Here is a 23,002-nt window from a genome sequence, read left to right on the forward strand (position 1 = left end):
GAGGAATCTGTAGCAAATCCTGCCCCTGTCTTAGAAGACAGAAATGTTAAGGGAAGTCACTTACTTTTCCATGCAGATATCCCCTGGAAGAGTAGCCACACATGCATGCAGCTCTCCTGACATGCTGAACATCTTCACTGAATTAATTTGAGCCTCCTGCAGTTCCAGGACCCAGAGCAACCAGAGCTGGAGCTCTGGACAAGAGGCAGCGGGCAGCAACTGAAACACAGGCAGTTCCATCTGAACATGAGGAAGAACTTCTTTGCTCTGAGGGTGACAGAGCACTGGAACAGGTTGCCCAGAGAGGTGGTGGAGTCTCCTTCGCTGGAGATATTCGAAACCCGCCTGGATGTGATCCTGGGAAATATGCTCTAGAGGACCCTGCTTGAGCAGGTGGGTTGGACTAGATGATCTCCAGAGGTCCCTTCCAACCTCAACCATTCTGTGATTCTGTGACTCATTAGGATTGGCCTTGGGGTTTGTCAAGGGGTGCGGGAGGTTACTATTTAAAGTGAAGTCCCAAAACTGGGGATCAATCCTAGAAGCATGCAAAGAGCTGGGAAAGAATCCTGATTTAGGCCATTGATCACCTGCACTGCAGCCCTCTGTGCAGAGGCAGGAGGACTGATACAGCACGGATTCTACTAAGTGTCCTTGGGCCTATAGAGAGCCCCTGCAGATTTGAGGTCTATGCTCCGCAGGTAATGTGTTCCCCGTCTTCCATTCCTCATCCCTGAGTCTCATCCCTGCCCTCCCCCTGCATCAATAGCCCCATCAGTACTTCTATCTGTATGAGTTCTCTCTCACGATGAAGGTAAAGCTTCCCTCAGGGTCTTATTTCAATGACCTATGTTGTATATAGCTAAGGACTGAATCTCAGATGAGGTGAGCATGCAGATTCCTGCTTGGAGAGCAACAAGTAGAGTTCAACAATACTGTTAAGCTGACCCTCAGCAAAGTTCAAATGTGCCCCATTCACAACCCAGGCAATGCCGAGACCTATGTTACACTATATTTGTGCTAGAACTTACAGAAGAAAAGCTTTTCTATGGATGAATCCATCAAAGATATCAGGTAGCAGTTAAATGCTCCCTTTTTTGAATGGCTTATTCCAGAGATTATATTTCTGCTGTAGGTGGGTCAACAGAAAATAAAGTTAATTTATTGCAAGTGCTGGCAATAATGACACGATGAGAGGCAGAAGCAGCACTTCAGCAATGTATTTAAACATTGATTTTTTTTTTTGTTATCTGTGTAGCTGCAGTGCCCAGCTGAAAGAGCCCTAATTCAGAACAGGACCATTTATAAGCATGGGCCCAGGACGATGCCTGTCCCAAACACTTAACATGCAGGCATGTAGGCCCATGAACTTCAGTAGATCTGTGCATACGTTCCAGTATGCCTCGTTTCTCTGTCTCCTCCATGTTTACAGTCATTTCCTTTCTTGCCACTTCATAGCCCTCAGAAATATGTCAGACCATCAAAACTGAACCCTGACACAATAACGCATTTTCTCTCCTCTCCTTTTTAGGGCCAGCACTGAAAAACACAAGCTTCAGGGTTGTTAGGAAACTGTACTCTCTTGTGGGCAAACAGCCTGTAGCACGTGGGGCTGTGCAGGTTTCTGGATGTGCTGGGCAAACCTGAGCCAGAGAAGAGTTAGGAAGACACAGGGACATTTTTAAATGGATGACTGTTCCTCTGGAAGGCAAACACAGTCTACGAGCGGCCTCTCTTCAGGGAGGTTTGCACTCTTTATTTCCCATTCTCCTGGACAACTTATCAGGGAGGTTTCCCCCTGCTACTCTGCAGGGCAGCACCTCATTCCCTGCGTGCCACCCTGCAGCCCCCAGACAGTTCAGAGTTAGGTACTGGGGAGGGTAATAGCCTCTCTCGGCATCTCCACACAGGAAGAAATGAAGCTTTTGCATGTTGCATCGGCTTACACAAAAAGCACAGGTCTGTGATTTGGCCCCAGAATTTTTTTTGAAAATTTACCCACCGTAGAAAAGATTTTTTTTTTTTAATTTCTCTTTTGAACCAGTCTCATTTGCTCTTGAAAAACCTCTGCTTGGGTCTCAACCCCACCCTTTTTGTAACAAAAGTTACCACCCAGTGCCAGGCCTAGGACATGTCCTGCTCTGTGGTTCTAAGGAGCAACCTGGGCCCCCAGCCAGAGATCCTTCACCTAGCAGCGTGATGAAGCAGTTGCCCCGCCGTCTCTTCTTCAGTTGATAGAAGCTGGGAATATTATGGCCATGAATGCAAGTGGAGCAGGTATGTAAGAGCAGGTGTGTTCCAGCTGTCACCTCCATAGCAACAGTGCCAGTTAGCCTAAGCGCATTTTTAATTTCTCCGCAGTTAAACACAGAAGCCCAGTAAAACCTAAGTCTTGGGTTTCCTTTTCTTTTTTTTTCTTTTTTTTCTTTATTGTTAGACCATTTTCCCTGTTCCCCTCCTCCCCATAAGTAATGTGAGGTTTATGACCCCTGAGTAATGATTGTGGAATGCACTACATCCTACAGCATAGCAAGGCATCTGGCAATGGGAATCTTCACAGCATGCCAAAAATACACAGATAATACTGCTGTAAATAGATTAGATCAAAACAAGTCAAATGTCAGTGCTAATTTGCTGTCAAGTATACAGCCCAAGACCACTTCCTCCTGCAAAAAAAGAGAAACCCAGTTCCCAAGTATGATTTGATCCACTGTCACAGGAAGCTTGCTCCCCACCAAAAATCTCCCTGAACTCTGAGCGAGCAAGAGTGTTTTTTTTTCCCCTTGCTGTTTTATTTTTCCATAGCTTTTGTGCCTGTCTGTGCTGGGGCTGAGTCTGGGAAACAAAAATTCAGTCTTGCCTGCCATTTTTCTATTGTAAAAAGGGACTCTTGGGAGAGATATTTACTGTTTTCTATGGCTCAGTTGGAGGGGAAGAGAAAAAAACTGTTCCAGGAGTGCCCATTACAAAGCTTTTTTTCACGTAGACTCACTTTTATTTTTTAAGGACTTGGAGATTAAAGATCAGGCAGCATTGAAACAGGAAGCTTGCTGTATGTCCAAAGGTCAGATGGGTCTCAGACAGCCACTGTGTCCAGTTCTTTGTATACACACTCCAGAAGAAAATGTATAAGTAGGACTGGATGTAGTCATGGTAGTGATGGGGGCCCAAGAGTTGACAGGGAAAGGAAGAGAGGGGGAACAGGAAAACAGCACAGTGCAGCCTCTCCTCCGCCTGTGATTTCATAATACGAAGTATTGAGCTGTTCAGTGAGCTTAAGGTATTCCCACGCCCCCACAGCATCTTCCTGCCATCAGATATGCCAGCATGACTGTGGGGTCACTGTCAATGGCATTGGGGAGCAGAGCCTGTTTAAAAAAAAACACACATTTTTTTTACTTTTTACTTTGTATTTCTTTGTATAAGGTGTTTTTTTTTTCCTTTTAAATGGAGTCAGTTCCCTGTTTGGCTTATGCAGTGGCCTCACAAACAGTTACGCTGGCATTAAAAAAACGGGAAGGCTCAAGTGGCACAAAGGAGTATGAAGAGATAGGTGGGGCAGAAATACTTTAAACTGATCTGGATGGTTCATACTTTGTGTCATGAAATCACAGTTTCGATTCCATGGCAGAGAGGGCAAGTGGTAGCCTCCCTTTGTTCTTTCAGTTCCAGCAATACATTCATACCTTCTATTATAAAGGAGTTAATTAAGAAGGGTATCATTGTCTCCAAGATCTCTGAGGTTCGCATTGCTGGTTAGATATTTTTGCAAAGCCAGGAAGGTTTCAGTTGTCATCCCAGACTGCATGAGGGGGAAAAAAGTGTTGGACTAAAACCTTTTTCAATCTGAATCCTCCGGAGGAGAAGGTGGCTCTTCTGCTGTGAGAATAAGGCAGATGCAGGCTGGCACTGCTTGCAGGGCCACTGTACTGGCATATTTTCCTGTGTCCTGACTGTTTCACCCCCTCCAAGACTTCGTTCCAGTGCAACGGGATTTAATACTGATGCCTTATTTTATTTTATTTTTCATTTTTCCCTTTTTGGTATTCCTCCCTGTCCTATGACTGGACTGCAAGTCAGGATCCCTGAGTTCAACACTCTTAGCCTTCCAAACTTGGGCAAGTCACTGAATTTCTCTAAGCTTCAGGTTTCCCTCATACTCTTTGTATTCTGTTTTGGCCAGAGATAGTCCACATGCAGCCTGTGGGCTCAATCCAGCCTTCAAGACAGTTTAATCACTGCTAAGGGTTTTGGTTGGACAGCCCATCAGCAAGTGTGGCTAGGAGGTTCCACGTCCTTCTACTGCTTACCCTGATGGACTCTTTGGTCAAAGGGGGACAATGGAGGCAGGGTCTGCAGGACAGAGGGCTAGGGCTCAGGTGGGATAGTTAAGTGTAGAGGGCTCTGAAGATTGTGCATTGGCCCTTCATTACTGATCCTGCAAGTGGCTTTGCTAAGCTAAGGAGTCTCTAACACTGTCAGGTTGGGGAGCAACGTCGTTAACGAGTGGAGGGAGGAAGAGTTGAGCTCTGAGACCCACCCAGTCTGTGCTAGGTTACCATTCAGGGAAGAAGATGCTAGGCACTCTTGTCTTGGTGGGAGTTACGTGTTCTTTACTAAAACTGGGGCAAAACTGTTTGGACATAAGTCTAGAGAAGGCAGTCTCCACAGTGTAGAGCCCCTCAATAAGATTCCAAGTCTTCTCAGTTGCCAAGAGTAGCTAGGTGTGGGTTAATAACACATCCCTGGGCAGCCCAATGAAGAAATATCTAAGGGCAAGGCCAGGTCTGACAGGAGTGAACCTACAGGGAGGCTGACTCTCTGCTGTTGGAGGTCTCCACATCATGCTCGGGAGCAGATCCATTACCTATTTTCCATTATTTAGGATATCCCAGCCCCCATAGCTCGAGATATTGGAGAGAAGAGCTGACGGTAGAACCAGCCCTCTTTTTCAGGAGTAGCCTAGTATAGCTATCAGAAGAAAACAGTGCTCCCTCTTGGCTGACTCTTCTGGATTTAGGCTAGACACTGCAGAGAAAACAAAATGCAACCAATCCCATTCGAGGAGTTCATTGCTTGATACGTGCTTTGAGGTCTTTTTGTAAACCTGTTTGCTGTGAAATAGGAGACAAGCTAATAATTGAAACAGATTTTACAATGAATGAACCACTGCTGAGAAATACCTACTTTATGACCTTGATGCCATGCTGGATGTTAAATGACTGCCAGTAGCAAACTGTGTGGTATCTCAGTTAGCTCTTAGCCCTAATTATCATTTACAGAAGAATCCCAGCTAGATGAATGAGAACTGCAATATAAAGGACTTAAGTAAGATTATTAGTGTGGCTACATGAATAATTCCCCTAGCAATGATGCATTTAAGAGCACAGATACTGTAGGAGGAAGAAAGTCAGCATTTGAGATTTTGAATCATTTAGAAGTGTGCGTTTTAGTTTTCATATTTTGGCTTTTGATGATTTCCCCCCTGCTGCCCTCTTCCCTTTTCTCCTCCAGAAAAGACACACAGTGAATTGAATTTAATCCTCTGACTGCTCAGGGTTGTGAAAAAATAACAGATAATTGAAAATAAAGTTATGCTGAGGCCAATAAATATTGGACAATCTAAATATCTGTCATTGTGCTGAGACAACTGTGAGCATGCCACTTCAAGAGAATTTTGCATTCAAGGATTCGTTTTTTTCCACAGCTAACTAATTCTTCAGCTTCCTAAAGAGTACATTTGTGCTCTTTCTGTCTTTGGAGCAATCCCAGCAGAGGTCCCTTTCCTGTTTTCTGCCAGTTTGAGTGACCCCAAGGGGAGTCAGATCCACCCTGTGATCTGACTGAAGATCTGGCTGAAAAAGTAACACCGTAGGAAAAAAGTGAGTAGCTTTCAGCCATATCAGCGAGCTGATTAGACTCTCATACAGCTAACCTGTCACTAGGGCTGACACAAGGGAAGCGGTGAGAGAAGACATTACCTTTCGGTAGCAATATGTTTTTAAATACCTTGACAACAACACTATTGGTGCAGGTCCATAGAAACATCAGCCAAAGTCATGGCTGTCATAGTCCTGCCCTCCCCCTTCCTCCTGCCAGGTGGTCCTGGCCTTTCCTGGATCCTGCCGTGGATACTGGGGTGGAAGAGTGCTCTGAGTCACTGTGACTGCAGGCAGTGGGAGGCCCCTGTCCTGTGCCATGTCCTCCAATGACTATACTACCGAGCCATCTTAGTCTTCAAAGGAAATTGTAAACCATTCATAGAAGACTGGAGTCAAGAAGGAGCCCTCAGAACAACATCTCTCTGGAAACAAGCTGCCCTGGTAAGAGCTGACGGCCTGAAGGATCCCTGCTTGTTGCTGCCCCCACTTGGTTCTTGGGGTCAGCCGGAGTCACCTCCCTCTGAGGAAGGAGGTTCCTGTGATTCCCTTGTCTCCACAAACTCTGCTCCTCTGATCTCTTGTCTTTCTCGCTTCAGTCAAATTGTGACATATGGACAAACACGACCATTACCCTGCTTTATCTTTGCCTGGCAGATCCCTAGGAGTCTGTGTCTACACTCGCAGACTTGACCTTGTCCCACCACCATTCCACCAAAGTAGAACTAACTACAGATCCCGGCATTCAACTTTGCCTTCTCCTCATGGGAACACTCAGAAAAATTCATCACAAGTTACCTGAATTTACTAATTCCGGGCACTTTCAGCCTGAAATAAAATCTCCTTAGTCAGATTATCGCACTGTGGGATTGAAGTAAACTAAAGCAAATTAAAGGCATTTAAAATCTGAAGCTCTAGGAAGACCTTCTCTGGGTCTTATGGGAGGTACTGAAGGCATTACTCACCTCCATTTATCAGCTGGATGTTACCAGCTTAAGCTGCAGTGCTGGAGCAAATTAAGGTGTGAGTGCTGCGGTAAGGTCAAGTGGTCTTCCTTGATGGTTGAACTGAGCTAACTTTGCACTGAGAAAGAAGTGCCATAACAACAGTGTTAGGTGGGTAGACAGTGAGAAATGAGGAGCAGGCTACTGCCTAGAAGAGGCTTCTCTCAGTGTAACTTCAGTACCGAGAACTGCCCTCTTCCTGTAGCACGAACCCCCATGTCTCCTTACTGTAGCTATCTTGGGGGAGGACAGGAGACGTATGTTGCAAGATGAACATATGCACCCTCATGGTCACCTCCCACAGCCAGCCTGTTGTGGCCTATGAATATTAGCCGCAGCACTGTGCTCCCTGGGGAAGGGCAGACTGGGGCTTGGGTGTATGGGGGGGCCTCAGGCAGAGCAGGACACTCTTTGCTGCTGCCTCTTGTGCCTGAGGCACCCTTGTGCACCCTCGCCTAACTTAGCCTGTGGCGACCCTAGTGGCCTGTGCCCCTGGGCGACTGTCCCAGTTGCTCCCCCCGGAAAGCCCATTTCTGGGCACCTGGCCTACAGAGTGAAACAGCCTTTGTGTGATATTTTGTCAGCTACAAATAATTGAAAAAGGCCTACATAAAGTCCTAATTGTGTCACAGAACAGGCTCTTCAGTCATCCATCTTCCTATTAAACTTGTGAATTTCAGCTACTCAGCCCTGTTGGAGTTATTTTCCCCTTCCCCTCCTCTTCTTTTAAGCTTCTATTTATATTCTCTCAGTTGTCTCTGCCAGAAGATCTCATGTGGATACATTAGGCCTTTTCAAAAGGAAAGTTGGATTACAGCGATTTTTCTCCCCGTAGGACACAGCAGCTTCATCCTTCATAACAGAGCAATACACTATAACTTCATTATAGATGGCATGAAGCTGGCCTATTTAAATAGAATACTTAATGATAGTCGGGAAGGCAGGAGGAATGCAAGTCTACTGGTCTATGTGGGAACAGGGAAACTGTACTTTTGGTATTCAAGAAGCTGACTTCTTGACTCTTAAACTCTCCTTTCACAAGAGAATAAAAAAGTAGAAAACGCAACTGACACAGATTAAATCTGTTACCTGGTAGTTACTTCCACTTTGGCAGGTAGTTTGAAATATCCTGAGAGCTAATATTAATAGCAGAAATGAGGGCTGGGAAGGAAACTTGGACTCCTCCTCAGTCTCCACTGAAACAAATTCCATTGTACTGGTGCTCTCCTGTATGAACCACAGGTTCTTTTTTATTATCCCTTTTCCACTTCTGCAGTGCTGACCTCAGAAGTGTGCTCTGCTTATTGACTTTGGCCGGGTAGAAGTGGTTGAGGCCTAAAGAAGAGCGGAGGACTAAAAAAACCTCCTCCTTGGAGAAAAGCCAGAATAAACAGCCTTCTGTGAGCTCACAGTTGACATCAGACCACAGTTTGTGGTGATGATGGGGACTGCTTAAAAAAAAGTCTCAGTGAAAATGTAGCAAGATGCAAAAATTAATGTTTTCCCATATTTTGGCAAAACTAGTTTTTCCTCTCACCTAGGTAAGTTTTTGTGGTGCTGAAAGGTGCCAAGAGTTCAGCTCTGCTGAGGTAAGTTCTCTGCGGAGGGCTTGACAGTCCACACAGGTGTTTTGTGCCAGACTGAGGGTAATAATACTCAACACTGTTTTACTGGAAGACTCTGCGTGAAGGAAGTTTTCAGTATTTGCTCAGCTAACAGCCCTGATTTTCTGTCCCATGCCCTCACAAATTAGGACCATGGCTATTTATGCATCTGTGTAAGAAACTCTCAGGAGGCTGACAGCCATCTCCTGTGGCTACTGTGAGTGTTACATGAGGAAAAACAGTGTATTGATACCCAGAGAGTTCTGCTGGTGTGAGGGTGCCTGACAATGAGGTTGGAAGGGAATGGAACAACGAACGCTTTCTACTTCTTTAACTGGTGTTAAAAGCTGTCAAAGGAAGGCTAAGGAGCTTCTTGGAGGGGAAAGAGGGTCTGAGGTTGAAAACAAGTATAAGGAAAGAACAGCTCCAGGATGAAAAAATGCCCAGGCTGTTGAGCACGCTGTTCTGTCAGCATGTATCACACTTTGGCCAGAAATAGCTACCCTATCCGGCAGGAGAGAGAAAATAATTCACACTATTAGAGCTCCCTGTAATTTGTCCTAGAAGTAGTTTGGACTCAACAGCTGAAAAGGAAATATCAAAGAACGGGAATCCAAGAGAAGCTCATCAAAAAGACATCTGGTCCTGCTGTCCTAAATGGGAAATTCCCCCCTCCCTCTAGCGACCCTCTTCCCAGCCACGAGCTTTTGAAACAGTTAATGTCTGAGAGAATCCAAAACATTGCTGGAATGTATCAGCGATGAAGTTTTTGTATAGCTAAGCAGCTAAACTGCTCTAGTTTTGTTTGTATTAGGGCTGATTGTCTTGCCTTTCATTGGTGAAAGTCAGAAGTAGCTGGACAGAAGTCAGTGGAGCACTACCAGCACAAGGCCAGTTTAAGCTGGAAGAGAATGCGGCCCTCTCTTCTACAGCCAGAATCATGAAGCGCTTCACAAGGAAGCAATAAGACTTCAAAAGAAACAGCACAGACAGGATGCTTGCTAACCTTCTGAGATGAAGGATTCATGTCCTATTCTCCAACAAAGATCTCATCCTTCTTCTGCCCAGAGCTGGCTACCTTTCCCTGCAACAACCGGACTGTGACCCATCTGCCTCTCTGCTTCTTCTAGCCCTTTCTTCACTGACTTAGCCCTGGCAGCCTCCCAGTTCCTTCCTGGAACCAGAGACTAGTCTGGTCTGCTATAAAGCACTAGTTACCTCTGGGGAAAAAGTTTCATTACTGTTCATGCTCCTAAATGGGTAGCCTGGGATTCCAAGCACTGTTCTGCAGTAAGTCACGTGGCAATGTCATTTATCATAGCTTGTTTCACAAAACTGTGTTGTGGGGGCCTGGGTGGCTAAGGGTTTTGTAACGGAGTGTAGAGTCTCTGATTGTATGAATCAAGACAAAGTTAGCAGAGTCCAGCAGAGCTATTTAGAACTCCCTGGGGAGTAAGTGAAGGCCTCAGTTCAGTTCCCCAGCACCAACTATCCCCTCAACCCACCAACAAGAAATTCCAGCAGACAGGCAGGATTCAGTGGATCAGGGTCAAGGACATTGATGGGAGCTCCATAAATGTATTGATTGTCTTGTCTGTGTTGGCTCTTTGCTCCTGACTAGATGGGAGACTGAGGAGGATTGTCAACAAGACAGCTGAGCTTGCAGTTGCTGAAAGTGCTGGTCCCTCTTACCTACTGCTGGTTGTGTGCTCCCACCTGCTTGCTTGGACCTGCTGTGATGCTCATATAGTCTCTTTCTTCCTTTTAGGTGCAGGTGCTTCCACTTGCCTGGTACCAGCACCAGGTCTGTCATGCAACTCAATTTTCTAGTCTGGGAGAAGAATCTGCCATTTTAGTTCGCCACCACTTCAGCATGGAAGTTGGTCCAGCAATTGTGAAAATGATACAAGAAAGAGGGATCCTGTGGCCAGAAGCAGGAGGAGAAGAGGGAAGATCTTCCCCTTTCAGAATCAGCAATGTTGTTATGTTGGCTCAGCTGTCCATAGGTCCACAGTCTTGGTTGCTGTTCATTGCCCTATGAATAAAAGAGAGGACTAGGATCACATTTCTACACAAGGTATTCAGCAGATCACTTAAACTGTTGATACAGTCGATTTGGGTTTCTGAATTTATATTAGATCCCTTTTCTGTTTCACAGCCAGCCTAAGTGCAAAAATGATAGCATGTAAGGCCAGAAGAGCAGAAGAGGTGTGGCTCATCAAGGCAGCCGATTAACTTGACACAAAAGCATTTACCACATGGATATGAAATCCACAGCGGGATATTTGCAATCTTTAGCCAAAGGGTGAAAATCTCACTAGCAGTCAGACTGTCTATTAATGCAGCATGAACATGTATCAGTGCAAGAAACATTAAAATTATAATGTATAGTATGATCCTCTGCACTGAAGGACAAGATGTCAGCCACAAAAAAAGGAAAGACTCAGACAGAATGAGCTTGTCACAACTGAGTCATCACTCATAACCAGGAAAAGAACATAAAATATGTGGACATGCATACTGAAATATGTGGTTGCCTGTTATTTTATTGGCTCCTGAGAAGCTCAGGTAGGAAAACCAGCAAGCAAATATTTACGCTAGTTGAGCATAATGGCAAGCTTCCAGAGTTCAGCACCAACACTGGGAACTTTAGCTCCTTGCACTAAGGAGGGTCTGCATATTTCCCAGTTTTATCAAACCCCAGAGAACAACTTTTCAGTTTGAAAAAGAGCATCTCAAAGTACTTTAGGGTAGGTACTTCCTACTGCAAAACGAAGGGGACAAACAGGAAGAACTTGAATTACTCTGACGTTAGTATTTGTGCCATTGTCACTAACTCAGCAATTGCCATGGCCCTGGCCCACAGTCTTTGGATTCCGGACAGTCTTTGTCGTGGTCAGGCAGGCAAGGAAAGGGACGCAGAGGGTGACGTAAGGGCTCTGGGGCCTGAAGACAGGAATCTCAGGTATCTAAGTTCTTGATATTTCAAATCATCTTTAATTAGTTTGCTTAACTGGAATTATCCTTAATTAGTTCTGCTGAGTTCAGAAATGACTACTCACTTCGAGATACATACACACGCGTAGAGTTTGCAAGATCACACAGCTAAATTTTGAAAACTAGAGCCAAGAACTAGCTGGAAAGGGCTGTAAGAAAAGCATTGCTGCATGACAGATTTTTTTTTTAACCTGTTTCTTCTCCAGTCATTGAAGACTGATACCTGCTTATAGTTCAGAAACGTGGATTGCCTGTCTCTTTGTGTGGTAGCTACATACTGGGAACAGACTAGGTGGGCTCCAACTTCAGCTGCTATGAGAGGCAAGAACTCTTTATCAAAATTTTATCTCATATGGAAAGCTTCCATAAGGTAGAAGTCACTTTCTGGTTCCAACTGACACACAGATTCTCTGTGAGGTGTCACACCCCATCAAGCACAGCCTCAGAGGATGGCAAGCAGAAGGGGCACATGGGGACTTGGTGGGTGGTAGAGCGATGCCATTCCAGCTGGGCTGCTCTCTGCTGGCTGAACAAATGCACTGCTTTCTTCCTCTCTCTGCTGAAGCAGCCTGCTTATTGCTATTTTTAGGAAACGTGAAGAGGGTTCTTTCTACATGGCACTTACATTTCCCAAGGCTGAGTGAGACCACAGATGTGAACAGTCTGGGTGCTGACAGGTCCAGAAATTGGGATATATGGATTCTGTTAGCCTCTTGTTTGGCTTTGTCTAACTAACTCCCCTCATCTTCCTGACTCCATGACCCAGATATTGCACAGAAATGATGATACTCCCCCCCTCTGTCTCACTCAGATGGATATGTGAAAATTAGCATTTGTGAGTACTTCAGGCTCTTTAGATGTGGGTGGATGGCCAAGAGCTTGGCTTGCAGAGCAAAGTCAATGTGCAAGGGGCTGTGTAGTTTGGAAAATCCATCCATCTGCCCTGCAGTGCAAGAAGCTGTCTGCAAGAAGAGGTTCATTCCCATTGCATCCAAGCCATGCTACTCAGCCTTTATCATCTTCCTGTCCACACTGAAAACCCTAAGCCAGGCCCAGCCTCCCTTTTGCCCAGACCTCAAAGCTTACCAGTCCCTTGAGGATCAAGGCAGTGGGATGAGGAATAACCTCAGGACAATGTGACCTCAGTGGGACCTCATCCTTCAGTGGAAGGAGGACTACAGCCTCCCACAGAGAGCCAATGGGTATAGAGGACAGCGCATATGCTCTAGTACATGATGCCAAGTTGATTTCTGGCGCCTTATTTTTCAGCTCTTGGGGATTTACTATGTAACAGTTGTATTTCTTTTCCTAGGAACAGTGGAACTGCCCTCCCTGATCAGATGCCTAGTGCATCCTCTTGCCACAAAGATTTTGTATGGACATGTGTACGTGTGGCTTCCCTGTCCTCTTTAAAACCTATTTTAACTTTTCTTCCCCTCTAGAATTTCCTGTTGCAACTTTGGATGTTCCTATTATTGACATAAACATTAAATTCCTCCTGCAATCTTTCCAAAACGTTGGCCTCAGGCACATGTTGTGCCCTGGGCCTTATCTTGCAGGCAGATCGGGTGCCCACCTCTCCACTTCTTATTTGACACACTTTGGTCGTGCTAGCTCTACCTGCTGTGGTGAAAGTCAGAGAAGAAAAATGTTGTTGGGACCCAAGGACAGGGATATCTTCTTGTGAGATCTGCTGCGTCCAAGAAGCAGCTCCTACCTTGAAGCACTTAACAAGCTACTGAAAAGGGAGAGGGCAAGCTGGCTAGCTCAGGGTTACAACGGGAAGAATCCCCAGGGAAGACGGAAGGGGAAACCCAACTCCTCTGACCGTCCGCCCAGGGCAGTGCAGGCAGTGGGTCCCTGGCTGGCTCCTGCCTGCAGACTGACACCACACACACAGCTCTCCTGGGAGATCCAGGACCTTTCCCTGAAGATCCCCAAGCCCTGCTGCAACTACAGCAAACAAACCCCCCCCCCCGCCCCAATCCTGCAGACAGGGCACCTCCACCACAGCCACAGCTCCGGGGAGCAGCAAGGAGCCCCTGCCCATGCCCAAGCCACCCCATGGCCTCAGCCCAGAGCTCTGCACACCCGCTCTCCTCCTCTTCCTCCTCCTCCTGCTCATGTCACCGGCCCTAATCCCACCGCTTTCCCCAGCGACCAGCAGCCAGAGAGGCCCCGCGCCTGCGGGGAGGGGGCCGGGGCTGGCCGCGCTGCTCCGTGCCGGGTTAACACGAGGGGCCGCCTAGATCCGCGGTCCCAGGTCTCCATCCTGGACCCCCAACGAGCAGGCTCCGGGAGCCGGTCGCGGCTTCCCCAGCTCCTGGGGCGGGGCGGGGCGGGGCAGGGTGGGGCCGGCCGGGGCGGGGCCTGGGCCATGCGGGGCGGGGCGAGGCCGTCCTGGGCGGGGCCTGGCCCAGGCGGGGCGGGGCGAAGCCGGCCGGGGCGGGGCGGGGCGGGGCGGGGGGCCGAGCGGAGCCGCGGGGTCCGGCGCGGCCGGAGGAGGAGGCTGGAGGAGCGCGGCGGCGGCGGCGCAGCGCTGGTGCTGTGTCCCCGGGAGCGCCTCGGCAGCCGGCGGGCTGTGGCCGCCCCGTGGCCACCCCCATGGATAAGTACAAAGGTGAGGCGGGCGTCACGCGTGTCTGTGTCCCGGGGCTGGCGGGCTCCGCCGTCCTCCTCTGCCTGCCAGGGGCTCGCCGTGATGGCGGGGGGGGGGGGAGTGGAGACTCGTGGGGTGAGCCCTACTCGGGCTTGCCCTGGACCCCCACGCGTGGGTCGGCGCGGCGGACGGAAGCGGCTGTGGCAGGCCGGTGGTCCGCTGGGTAGCGGGGGGTCCTCGCGAGTGGGGTCTGCAGCGGGGCAGGGGGTCTCGTCCACGCCCGTGAGTGGGGCCGGAGGCCCGCTGCGGCGGCGGGGGGGTGAAGGGGGAACGGCTGGTCCCGGTCCCCGTGAACGGCGTGGGGGTCGCTTGGGGGGGGATTCTGGTCTCTGCGAGTGGGGCCGGAGACAGGCTCTGGGGAAGGGTGTCTCGTCCGTCCCCGCCAGTGGGGCCAGAGGCTAGCTTTTGCGGGTGGGGGGGGGGAGGAGACGGCGGCCGCGCGTGGGACCGGGCGTGCGGGGCGGCGGAGCGCGGTTCGCGCTGGGGCCGGGGCGGCGGCGTGGGGAGCGGGGTCGCGCAGCCGGGTCACGGCGTGTCCCGCGTGGGCTGCGAACTGCCCCGTTCCTGCTCCGGGCCCTGGGTGGGGACGAGTAGGGGAAACCTCGTTTTATGCAATCTGTGCGCTGAGCCCTTTCTCGCTACTCAAACAGCGCCGTTTCATTTTCTGCAGCCACCGAGTATCACTAACGTCTGTTCCGTTTTTCTTCTGAAACTGCCTGTCCGCGCAGATCTCTACCCGGCCCGGCTGGGCAGGCGTGGTGCTGCGGTGCCCCCCGCTTTCTAGCTGCCAGCGGGCTGGTGGTTAAGGAGGGAGCAGGTGAGCAGAGCCTCTCTGCTTTCCCTCTGGCAGATCCTGTCCAGGCTGGTGGTCGTCCGCCGCCCTTGTATTCCCTCACGGTTGGTCACACTGGTGCTTCCTGCATGATTATACTTGGTGGCTCTTATTGGGTATGGTTGATGTGAAACGGGTAGTGCTACGGGCAGCTCTTGAAAACTTCGCAAACATCAGCGCTTGCTAGCTGAGGAGGGAGAAGGCAGGGTGAACGGTGCAGGAGTACGGAGGCGCACAAAGTCTGCGGTAAATTCTACCTGTTCAGAGGAAAAATGGCTGTCTTTGTGACCACTGTGCCCCTTGGGAAGCTTGAACATCTGAGAGAGGAACTTAATGCTAGACAAATACATTACCAGCTGACCCAGTATGGACCTGTTACTGTCACATTGGCAAGGTTTGGTTAGAACTGAGCAGATGCACTTAAGTTACATAGCTCATGTGTGCAAATTCTTCTTTGATGGGGACTTAATATGCTAAGGCATCATGTTTGAGGCTTTTTTTTTTGGCTAGGACTTTTTTTTTTTTTATGCTATAAGAGTAACTTAGTATCTTGATGTGGTCAGTGCTGTATTGCCTGTTGCATTTTGATCTGTTCCTTACAGTTGATGCTTTACAGGCCTGATAACATTTGCAGTACAATAGTAACATACTGTTTAAGATAATGATGTAAATCAAATAATGTGTAGTCTTTTTTTTTCTGGCAGGGTCTGTACGATCCCATTCAGTTCCAGTAGTATAGCAGTAGATTCATTAAGATTCAGCTATGTTTTGTATATTGTCGTCTTAAACATGCACACTGCTCCCTCAGAGCAGTGAGGATGCGCTCTGCACATGTGTAATGAATAGCAAGCGCAACGGATTGCAGAGGCTTGCCAGTGCTTTCTGCCTTATTGGTAACGAGTGCGTGCGTGGGAGCCAGCACGCATTAATGAGGGTACTGAGGCATCTTAAGCTCTGCAGGGTAATTGCAGATGATTGCAACAGCCTGTTTAGTGGGGGAAGGTGAGGGTAGTCCCCAGCCCACTGCAGACACCTGGTGCTGAGGAGGCAGTTGGGGGGGGGGGGAGGGAGAAGGGCCAGGTTAAGAGTCTGTGGGAGCTGGGAACCTTTGGGAGCAGGTGGAGAAAGCAATTAAGTTGTTACTCCTAATCAAGTTCTGTGGATATTCCTGGTGATCACCCCCAACACGTGCTGGGGATCTGCTGCTGCTGGCCTGGCTAGCGTGGGATTCTTCATTCTAGCCGCTAGCCAGGCTGGGCCCTTGTGCAGCAAAGTCCTGTTATGATGGAGATGGATGGAGTCAAAGAGCACTGTCAAGCAATGTGCTGGTGCTTCAAGAGGAGGAATTTGACTGTAAGATCTTTTCTCTTGAGAAGTAAAGGTTGCAAGCCTCAACAAATGGCACAGTTTTTTTTTTTTCTCTAAACACAGTCAGGGATGTACTTTCTTCCAGCCTCTTATCTGAGGCTCACAAGAAGAGGTGTCCAACCCCCTACTTCAAAGGCATGGTGAAATAGCCACAGGAATTTTGTTGGGTGGACTGTGGAGAGCTTGCGGGGAGGGGGGGCAGGCAGTGGCCTGCATGGTGGCAGCCATGGAGTGGGAAGGGCTCTAGGCAGTTGAATTCATGTGGTAGGAAGTGAAGGAGGGAATATGAGCTCTCCTGGGAATGGATTTCCTTTCCTAGTCTCTGCAAAGGGGGATGCAAGGCAAGCTGCTTAGGAAGAAACTCCTGTTAGTCTACAGGAGCTCTGAACGATGATCTTGGTGTGTGGCAGCCTTTCTTTCCTGCCAGGCCACAGTAAAGAGTCTCTTCTCCCGTTGGTGAAGATGCTATTTAAAACAAAAAGATCCTGTTCTCTTCATGATTTCTTTTAGAAGTATGTGTGAAGCATGAAGAGCAATAGACACAACAGCCCAAGGAGACAAGAGGGAGACTTGCAGGGAACAGAGGGCCCATGTGAGCAAGAGGCAGTAGCTGCACCCACAGCCAGCTACTAACAAGGACAGAGCTGCCTGACCTCTTGTTGCTCCTGTGTTCCCTGGAAGTGCTCTCTCTCCTCCTTCCCCCATATTTTGCCTAAAGTATGTGATTCATACAGCTGTCCCATTTAGTGCTCCCTCATACAGCAGCACTGTGGCTCCTTGCCTGCTCCTTGATCCTGTATGTCCAGCAAGGCTGGCTTGGTGTGGCCTGTGACTGCACGTCTCCAGGGGCGTGGTGGAGGGGAAAGAGGGGCTGAGCGCATGGTGCCACCGATGAGGGGTGTGCTGGCAGCATGCTCGCCCATCACTCCCTTCCTGCTGAGCCCTCTCAGACCAGCCCCTCGTCACTGTGGTCACAGGTGATTCTGCTGTGATGTGACTCCATGTGCGCGGTCTAAGATATGAAATGACATGAGCCCTGAGAGATTTTTTTAACACTATTATTGTATTTTTAATGCTAGAGGTCTATAATGGAAATCACAGATTAATTGCAGCCTGGTTATTCAAAGAAGGGTAGTTGACATTCTTGTTTTACTGTTTCTCTAAGACACAAGCATTGCTTTTCTCTTCATCTGAGGGTCTCCCAGGGCTCTGCAGGGCATTGCTGGTATTTGCAGTGCTCCTGTAAGGAGCTATGAAGAAGTTGTCCTCTTAACAGAAACTAACAGTTTAGTGTAGATAAAGATTAAAATAGTAACTTGGTAGAAAGATGAGGTGATAGCTTGCCCATTAACACCTTTTAAAGGGGCAGGGGGTAAGATGTGTGGGTCTATCTGGAACTTTGTTTTGTGCACAAGTTTTTTTTAACAAGTTCTTGCAAATACAAGCAGCTATGCTTGGGGTTAAACAGCAGAGCAGAGATAAGAATATAAGATGAGCCCGAGCCCTGATAACGGTCTGAGGCCCCTTTTAAAAATCTAGTTAACAGCAATTGATTCATACTAACGTGATATAGGCTCTCTGTAAACATATGTGATTTCTCCTAGGCTGAGTATCAACACAGCTATTTAGTTAATTGTCTGGTAGTAATTGGCAACTGGAGAAAACAGGGCAATGTATTGCCCTGTAGACCGAATCCCATACAAAAACACATGGAAGTTAACATGCTGAGTAGCTCTGTTACAGGTGTAATAACTCGCACTTATGTAAGAGTGACCCTGCTGAGTTTTGGAGAAGGGAACTGACTCTGTTGGGGAAATAGCAGCAGGCGTGCGGAGTCACTTTCCCAGCAGGGAGCTAGGAGATGAAGCCTTTTTTTTGTGACTGAAACCACAGCCCACTTCAATTACACGTTTACCACGTCCACCCTACCAAGCCATCCTACACACTGTCACCCTTGCCAGGATGTTATTTCTGTCTCTTAGCACAGTTGCATTTCTTATGTAAACAGGACACCCAAAGATGCTCTGAGTTGTACTGTGTGCACGTGCACCTCTCTGGCGCTTTCCAGACCAGGACAAGCTCACTGCAAATGGTCAAGAGACCATACGGGTGCTGACTTGAGCCCCACTTTGGTCAACTTCGGTGGCTTTTCGTGTGTGTAACTGCCAGGTCTGGGGGTGTTCCTTTCGCTACCTTCCGGAATAGTTGCTGGGACTCGCTCCTTCACCTGAGGCTCCGGTGCAGGAATCTGTGGGAATCTGTGCGCAGCAAAGGGCAGTGGATGCAGCACCTTTGGTCGGTCTTCTACTGTATCCACGCCTGGTTTTGGTCATTGAATAACATTGCTAGGAAACTGCTTCCAAAGCTATTGGTGCTCACAAGCTCTGAGCCTTCGGGCACCTGCTGGAGGGAGGGCACAAGCTTTGAGGCTTTTGCAGCAAGATTTGCATGACGTATTAGCAACTCCTCCACACCTTTGCTGCTCCCTTCCTCTCCCTGCAGTATGCTCTGTTTGCACTGTGCAACTGGGGGACCAGAGAGAGCCTGTGAATGAGCTTATTGTTCTGGGGCTTTCACTGATCGCTTTCATTGAACACCCACAGCCCAGGAACACAAGGAGTGTCTATGCAAAAATGCCTGTACCGCTCTTTTTGGAGCGTGGCTGGCTCTCTCAGCTCCCAACAGCACCCATGGACTGGTGCAGTTGAACAGCCCACGCTGCTCTGGGCTCAGCTGGGCTGCATGCCAAAGCACTGCAGGCTTTTAAATCTAAATTATAGGCACCTGATCAAGTGAAAATCCTCACTCCAAATTGTTTCCATATCAACATACAGCACATGTTAAGGTTCTCAATGACTTGATTGAAGTCCTTAAGACTTTATGGTAAACCTAGAACCTAAACCCCAAGCTCCCTAATATGTGGCCGCTGCCTTCCCTACACACCCGTCCTGCCTAGATCAGAAGAAATTAGGAATACTCTTCATTTCAGAACTCTTCTTAAGACTCAGAATAACTTGCTATAATCTCTGGAAAGGCAGGAGTACATTTCAGGCAGGGAAGGTGTATCTTCAGGTGATAGCAATGAGAGAGCGCAGAGCAGTAGAGAACATTTCGGAAGTCCAAAACCCAATGAGGTGCACCTGAGAGTAAAGATGGAGAGCCTAAACCTATGGGAGATAGGTATTCCTCTGTGCAACTGCCCGGCTGAAGCAGAGATCCAGGCGTAGCAAGTAAGCTGAGTGCATGCGGTCACACAACTAGTTGATAATCTGTGTGGTATTATTTACTTGTCTTGAAAGTTGTCATCTGAGCTTTTCTCTCAGGTCAGCAGATGAGACAAACTAGCTCAGTCAGTGCTATTAGCACACTCTGTCATTCAGGTGAGATGGACGTGGCCTTGCCACAAAGAGCTGCTGGTACAGATGACAGCACTGCTAGTTTCTGAGTGGGAAACACTTACTTTGTTCTGGTTTGGCAGTGAATGGATAAGTCCCAGTGAACGGATAAGTTCCATGTTAGTAACTGAGAGAAAGTTTTTCCATTGTAATAGCTGTATTGCAATTTGAAGGAGAGTAGTTCAACTTGGGAAGTTCTTACTGTGAGATACTGTAGATGGTAAAGCTTTGCATGAACTGAAAGAATAACTGTACAAACTCACAAAAGAAAGAACTGTTTTGAACTCTTCAGTAGGAAGATGCCTCTCTGTAACTGAAGTTCTTAAAAATCTGAAAAATAAATGAAGTACAAGCTGGGATTTACCTGACCCCAGGATCCAGAGCTTTAGGAGAAAAGTTTGAAACATTAAACACAAGTTGCTAATGTTGGCAAAACGAGCCTTTTCTATGCCCCTCAACTGTGCCTTGCATGCCCAGCAGTTGGCTGCTTAAACCTCTGCCAAGGTACCATTCGTGCTTCATTGCAGAAGTTGCAGTCAAAGCAGTGCTGACCCTGTGCCTGCATGTGCCATTCTGGAGAACTGAATGGCTTTCTGCTTCTGCAACAGCAAAACGAGAGAATGAATAATGGGGCCGAATGGCATTGAGGCTGAGGAAGAAAATGACAGGGATAATGACTGGAGTAGTTTAACTTGTGGCTGATGGGTCCGAATCACTGTGAGAACAGCTGTTGCTAAAGGAGAAGCGAGCTTTGTAATTATTACTGGCAAGAGAATTGACTTACTGTCTCTGCTGCGCTGCAGGCTGGGACGCGGCAATGGAGTTCAGTTGTGGCAATGTAGGACCCACGGTATAGCAGGATCCTACCCGGGGGAGGCCCTGGGAACTGCACTAGTTTGGCCTAAAGTTCAGAACATGAGGGTCAGCATTCACTGAAATACTTTTTTCTTTTTTCTTTCTTTCTTTTTCTCTTTTCCACTGACCTATTGCCTTCTTTGTGGGCAAAATTCCATAGAAAGCCTGTCTGATGATGGTTTTGTGTATGGCAACATTGTCTTCAGTTATAAACAGCTCTGTCTGGAATTAAATATCTCAGAATTATGGGATCAGACTGAAACTCCCACATAACATACAGATTTGGCTGCTTGTGATTTAATAAAGCCAGTATTTTTTTCCCCCTTGGGTGGACTGTGCTCTATCTTGCATAGAAGTTTTTCTGATATGTTTTCACCCTCCTTCCCCCCCACCTTTGGATCCGCTTAGGATGAAAACATAGTGGAAGGCTTACGAAAAGCCTGGGAAATAGAGATCAACAAGCCTTAGCTGGCAGTTCAGCCTGTGGGCTTCTTATTTCAGTGTGTGTGGGAATTTGAATCTCTTCCTGAGATAACCGGGAGCGGTAGCAGCCCCCAGCACAGGGGTGATGCACATGTTTTGCCAAGTGCTCTTGTGACTTAGGAGACTAAATCTTTTTTTTTTTTTTTTTTTTTTTAAATATCTTTAGACTCCATGTTTGACTAATAATGGATCTAGGCTTTTCTGAGCCAGCAGTAAGTTTGAGTGAAGAGATGGACTGCTTAGCAGTTTGGAAGCTTTTTGAAAATGTTTGCATAACACTTTGGCAGCAGTGCTTTGAAAGAGGTGGGCCTGAGCCAGGAGACTCTTACAGCTCGTGCTCAAGCCAGAACTTGAACCCTTCTGTCTAGAACTGAGTTAGATGGGAAGCAAGTTTTGAGTTGCTGATAGGATGGGATCTCCTTCCTGGAGCTTGCGCGTGCACTAAAGCAGCTAGCTCAGTCAGGTGATGAGGGGAAGTGTGCGCGCAGGCTCCTGTGTGCCGAGATAAGATATCCGCAAACAAATCTCTATCCAAAGTCGTTCTGCAAATCTCATTGTTATTCATCACTGTGAAATATGAAAACTAAGTCTTGGGAAGAAAGAGCTGGCTCACAGGGAACGTGAGCTACCCGAGGGTTTTGCCATGTCACTGGTGGCTTTAGCTGAATGTCTCTCCACAGGCGTGTTTGAAATTTCGGGCTTTCTTTTGCTGGGGAATGTAGCTGGGCCAGCTGCAGCCCCACAGGCGTCCAGCAGCTCCATCAATTTGTCATTTCTGTGGAACAAGCTACTACATGTGTCACAGAATGGCCGAGGTTGGAAGGCACCTCTGGAGATCATCTAGTCCAACCCACCTGCTCAAGCAGGGTCCTCTAGAGCATATTTCCCAGGATCACATCCAGGCGGGTTTTGAACATCTCCAGCGAAGGAGACTCCACCACCTCTCTGGACAACCTCTTCCAGTGCTCTGTCACCCTCAGAGCAAAGAAGTTCTTCCTCATGTTCAGATGGAACTGCCTGTGTTTCAGTTTGTGCTCGTTGCCTCTTGTCCTGTCGCTGGGCACCACAGAGAATGGTCTGGCCCCATCCTCTTGACACCCTTCTCAGTTTCCTGGGTTGTCCTTCTTGCCCTTTTTGAAGACTGGGGTGACACTGGCTTTCTTCCAGTCCTCAGGCACCTCTCCTGTTCTCCAGGACCTTTCAAAGATGGTGGAGAGTGGCCTAGCAATAACATTTGCCAGCTCCCTCAGCACTCATGGGTGCATCCCCTCAGGGCCCATGGATATGTGGATGTCCATTCTATCCCAGGGCCAGACAAGTCCAGCTTTTGATGGGCCTGTTGTGAATGAGCTAAGATCAGTAATAATGCAAAGGAACACTTTCTGGTATCTGCTGGTAGCAGGTATGTAGTCACACTGGTCAAGTGGCCAGCGTTTGTGGTGGCAGAAGATTGCAAATGCAGAAATTAGGACTGCCTTTAAACGTCAAGGTGTGGCAAGCCAGACTTCTGCAGCGCCTTATGATGACTGGAAGCTCTCTGTCCATCCATCCCATCAGCAGCTTTATCCCTGCTACTTTGCCAGGGAGCGTGTTCTGTCTCCTCAGTTGAAAACCCGTGTGTTCAGGGATATTTAGTGTTTTACTGCAACCTCTAGAAATGTGCCTTGTAGTCTTGGATGGTGGGAATTTGTGCTGCTTTTACTGACATACTTTTCAGACTTCTCCATTGCCCTGGGGTATAATGTCCTGTTGCACATCTGTTATAGGATTGCCTGATTTTGGCAACTGATGAAGTATGATTAAAGCCCAGCATGAGAAGAAAACTGTTTAGACTAATTGGAGCCAATCTACAAAGCAGCTAAGGTCTTCTTACCTTGCTGTAGTTAGCTGAGCTGAAGGATGGGGTGTATGATCCACTCATCTAAC

General features: G+C 48.0%; 1 protein-coding gene and 1 long non-coding RNA gene across 6 annotated transcripts in view; both read left to right on the forward strand.

The window, feature by feature from the left end:
* The first annotated feature begins 44 nt into the window (after positions 1-44).
* LOC138067924 (uncharacterized) lies at positions 45-11,002 on the forward strand. 2 transcript variants are annotated; one of them, XR_011142396.1, is made up of 5 exons: positions 45-393; positions 1,532-2,277; positions 5,708-5,882; positions 10,256-10,564; positions 10,646-11,002. It is a non-coding gene; the product is annotated as an uncharacterized lncRNA (long non-coding RNA). The 2 variants fall into 2 exon arrangements; XR_011142395.1 differs by having other exon boundaries at positions 10,256-11,002.
* A 2,962-nt stretch (positions 11,003-13,964) lies between these two features.
* AFAP1L2 (actin filament associated protein 1 like 2) overlaps positions 13,965-23,002 on the forward strand; it is an 84,455-nt gene continuing 75,417 nt past the window's right edge. For all 4 annotated transcript variants that reach the window (XM_068951651.1, XM_068951653.1, XM_068951654.1 and 1 more), the window contains exon 1: positions 13,965-14,104. In XM_068951651.1, coding sequence (XP_068807752.1) covers positions 14,089-14,104 — 16 coding nt within the window. In that variant the 5' untranslated portion in view covers positions 13,965-14,088. The remainder of the gene's footprint in view (positions 14,105-23,002) is intronic.

Source organism: Struthio camelus, chromosome 7, assembly GCF_040807025.1.
Source record: "Struthio camelus isolate bStrCam1 chromosome 7, bStrCam1.hap1, whole genome shotgun sequence".
In the NCBI taxonomy this organism is placed as follows: domain Eukaryota; kingdom Metazoa; phylum Chordata; class Aves; order Struthioniformes; family Struthionidae; genus Struthio; species Struthio camelus.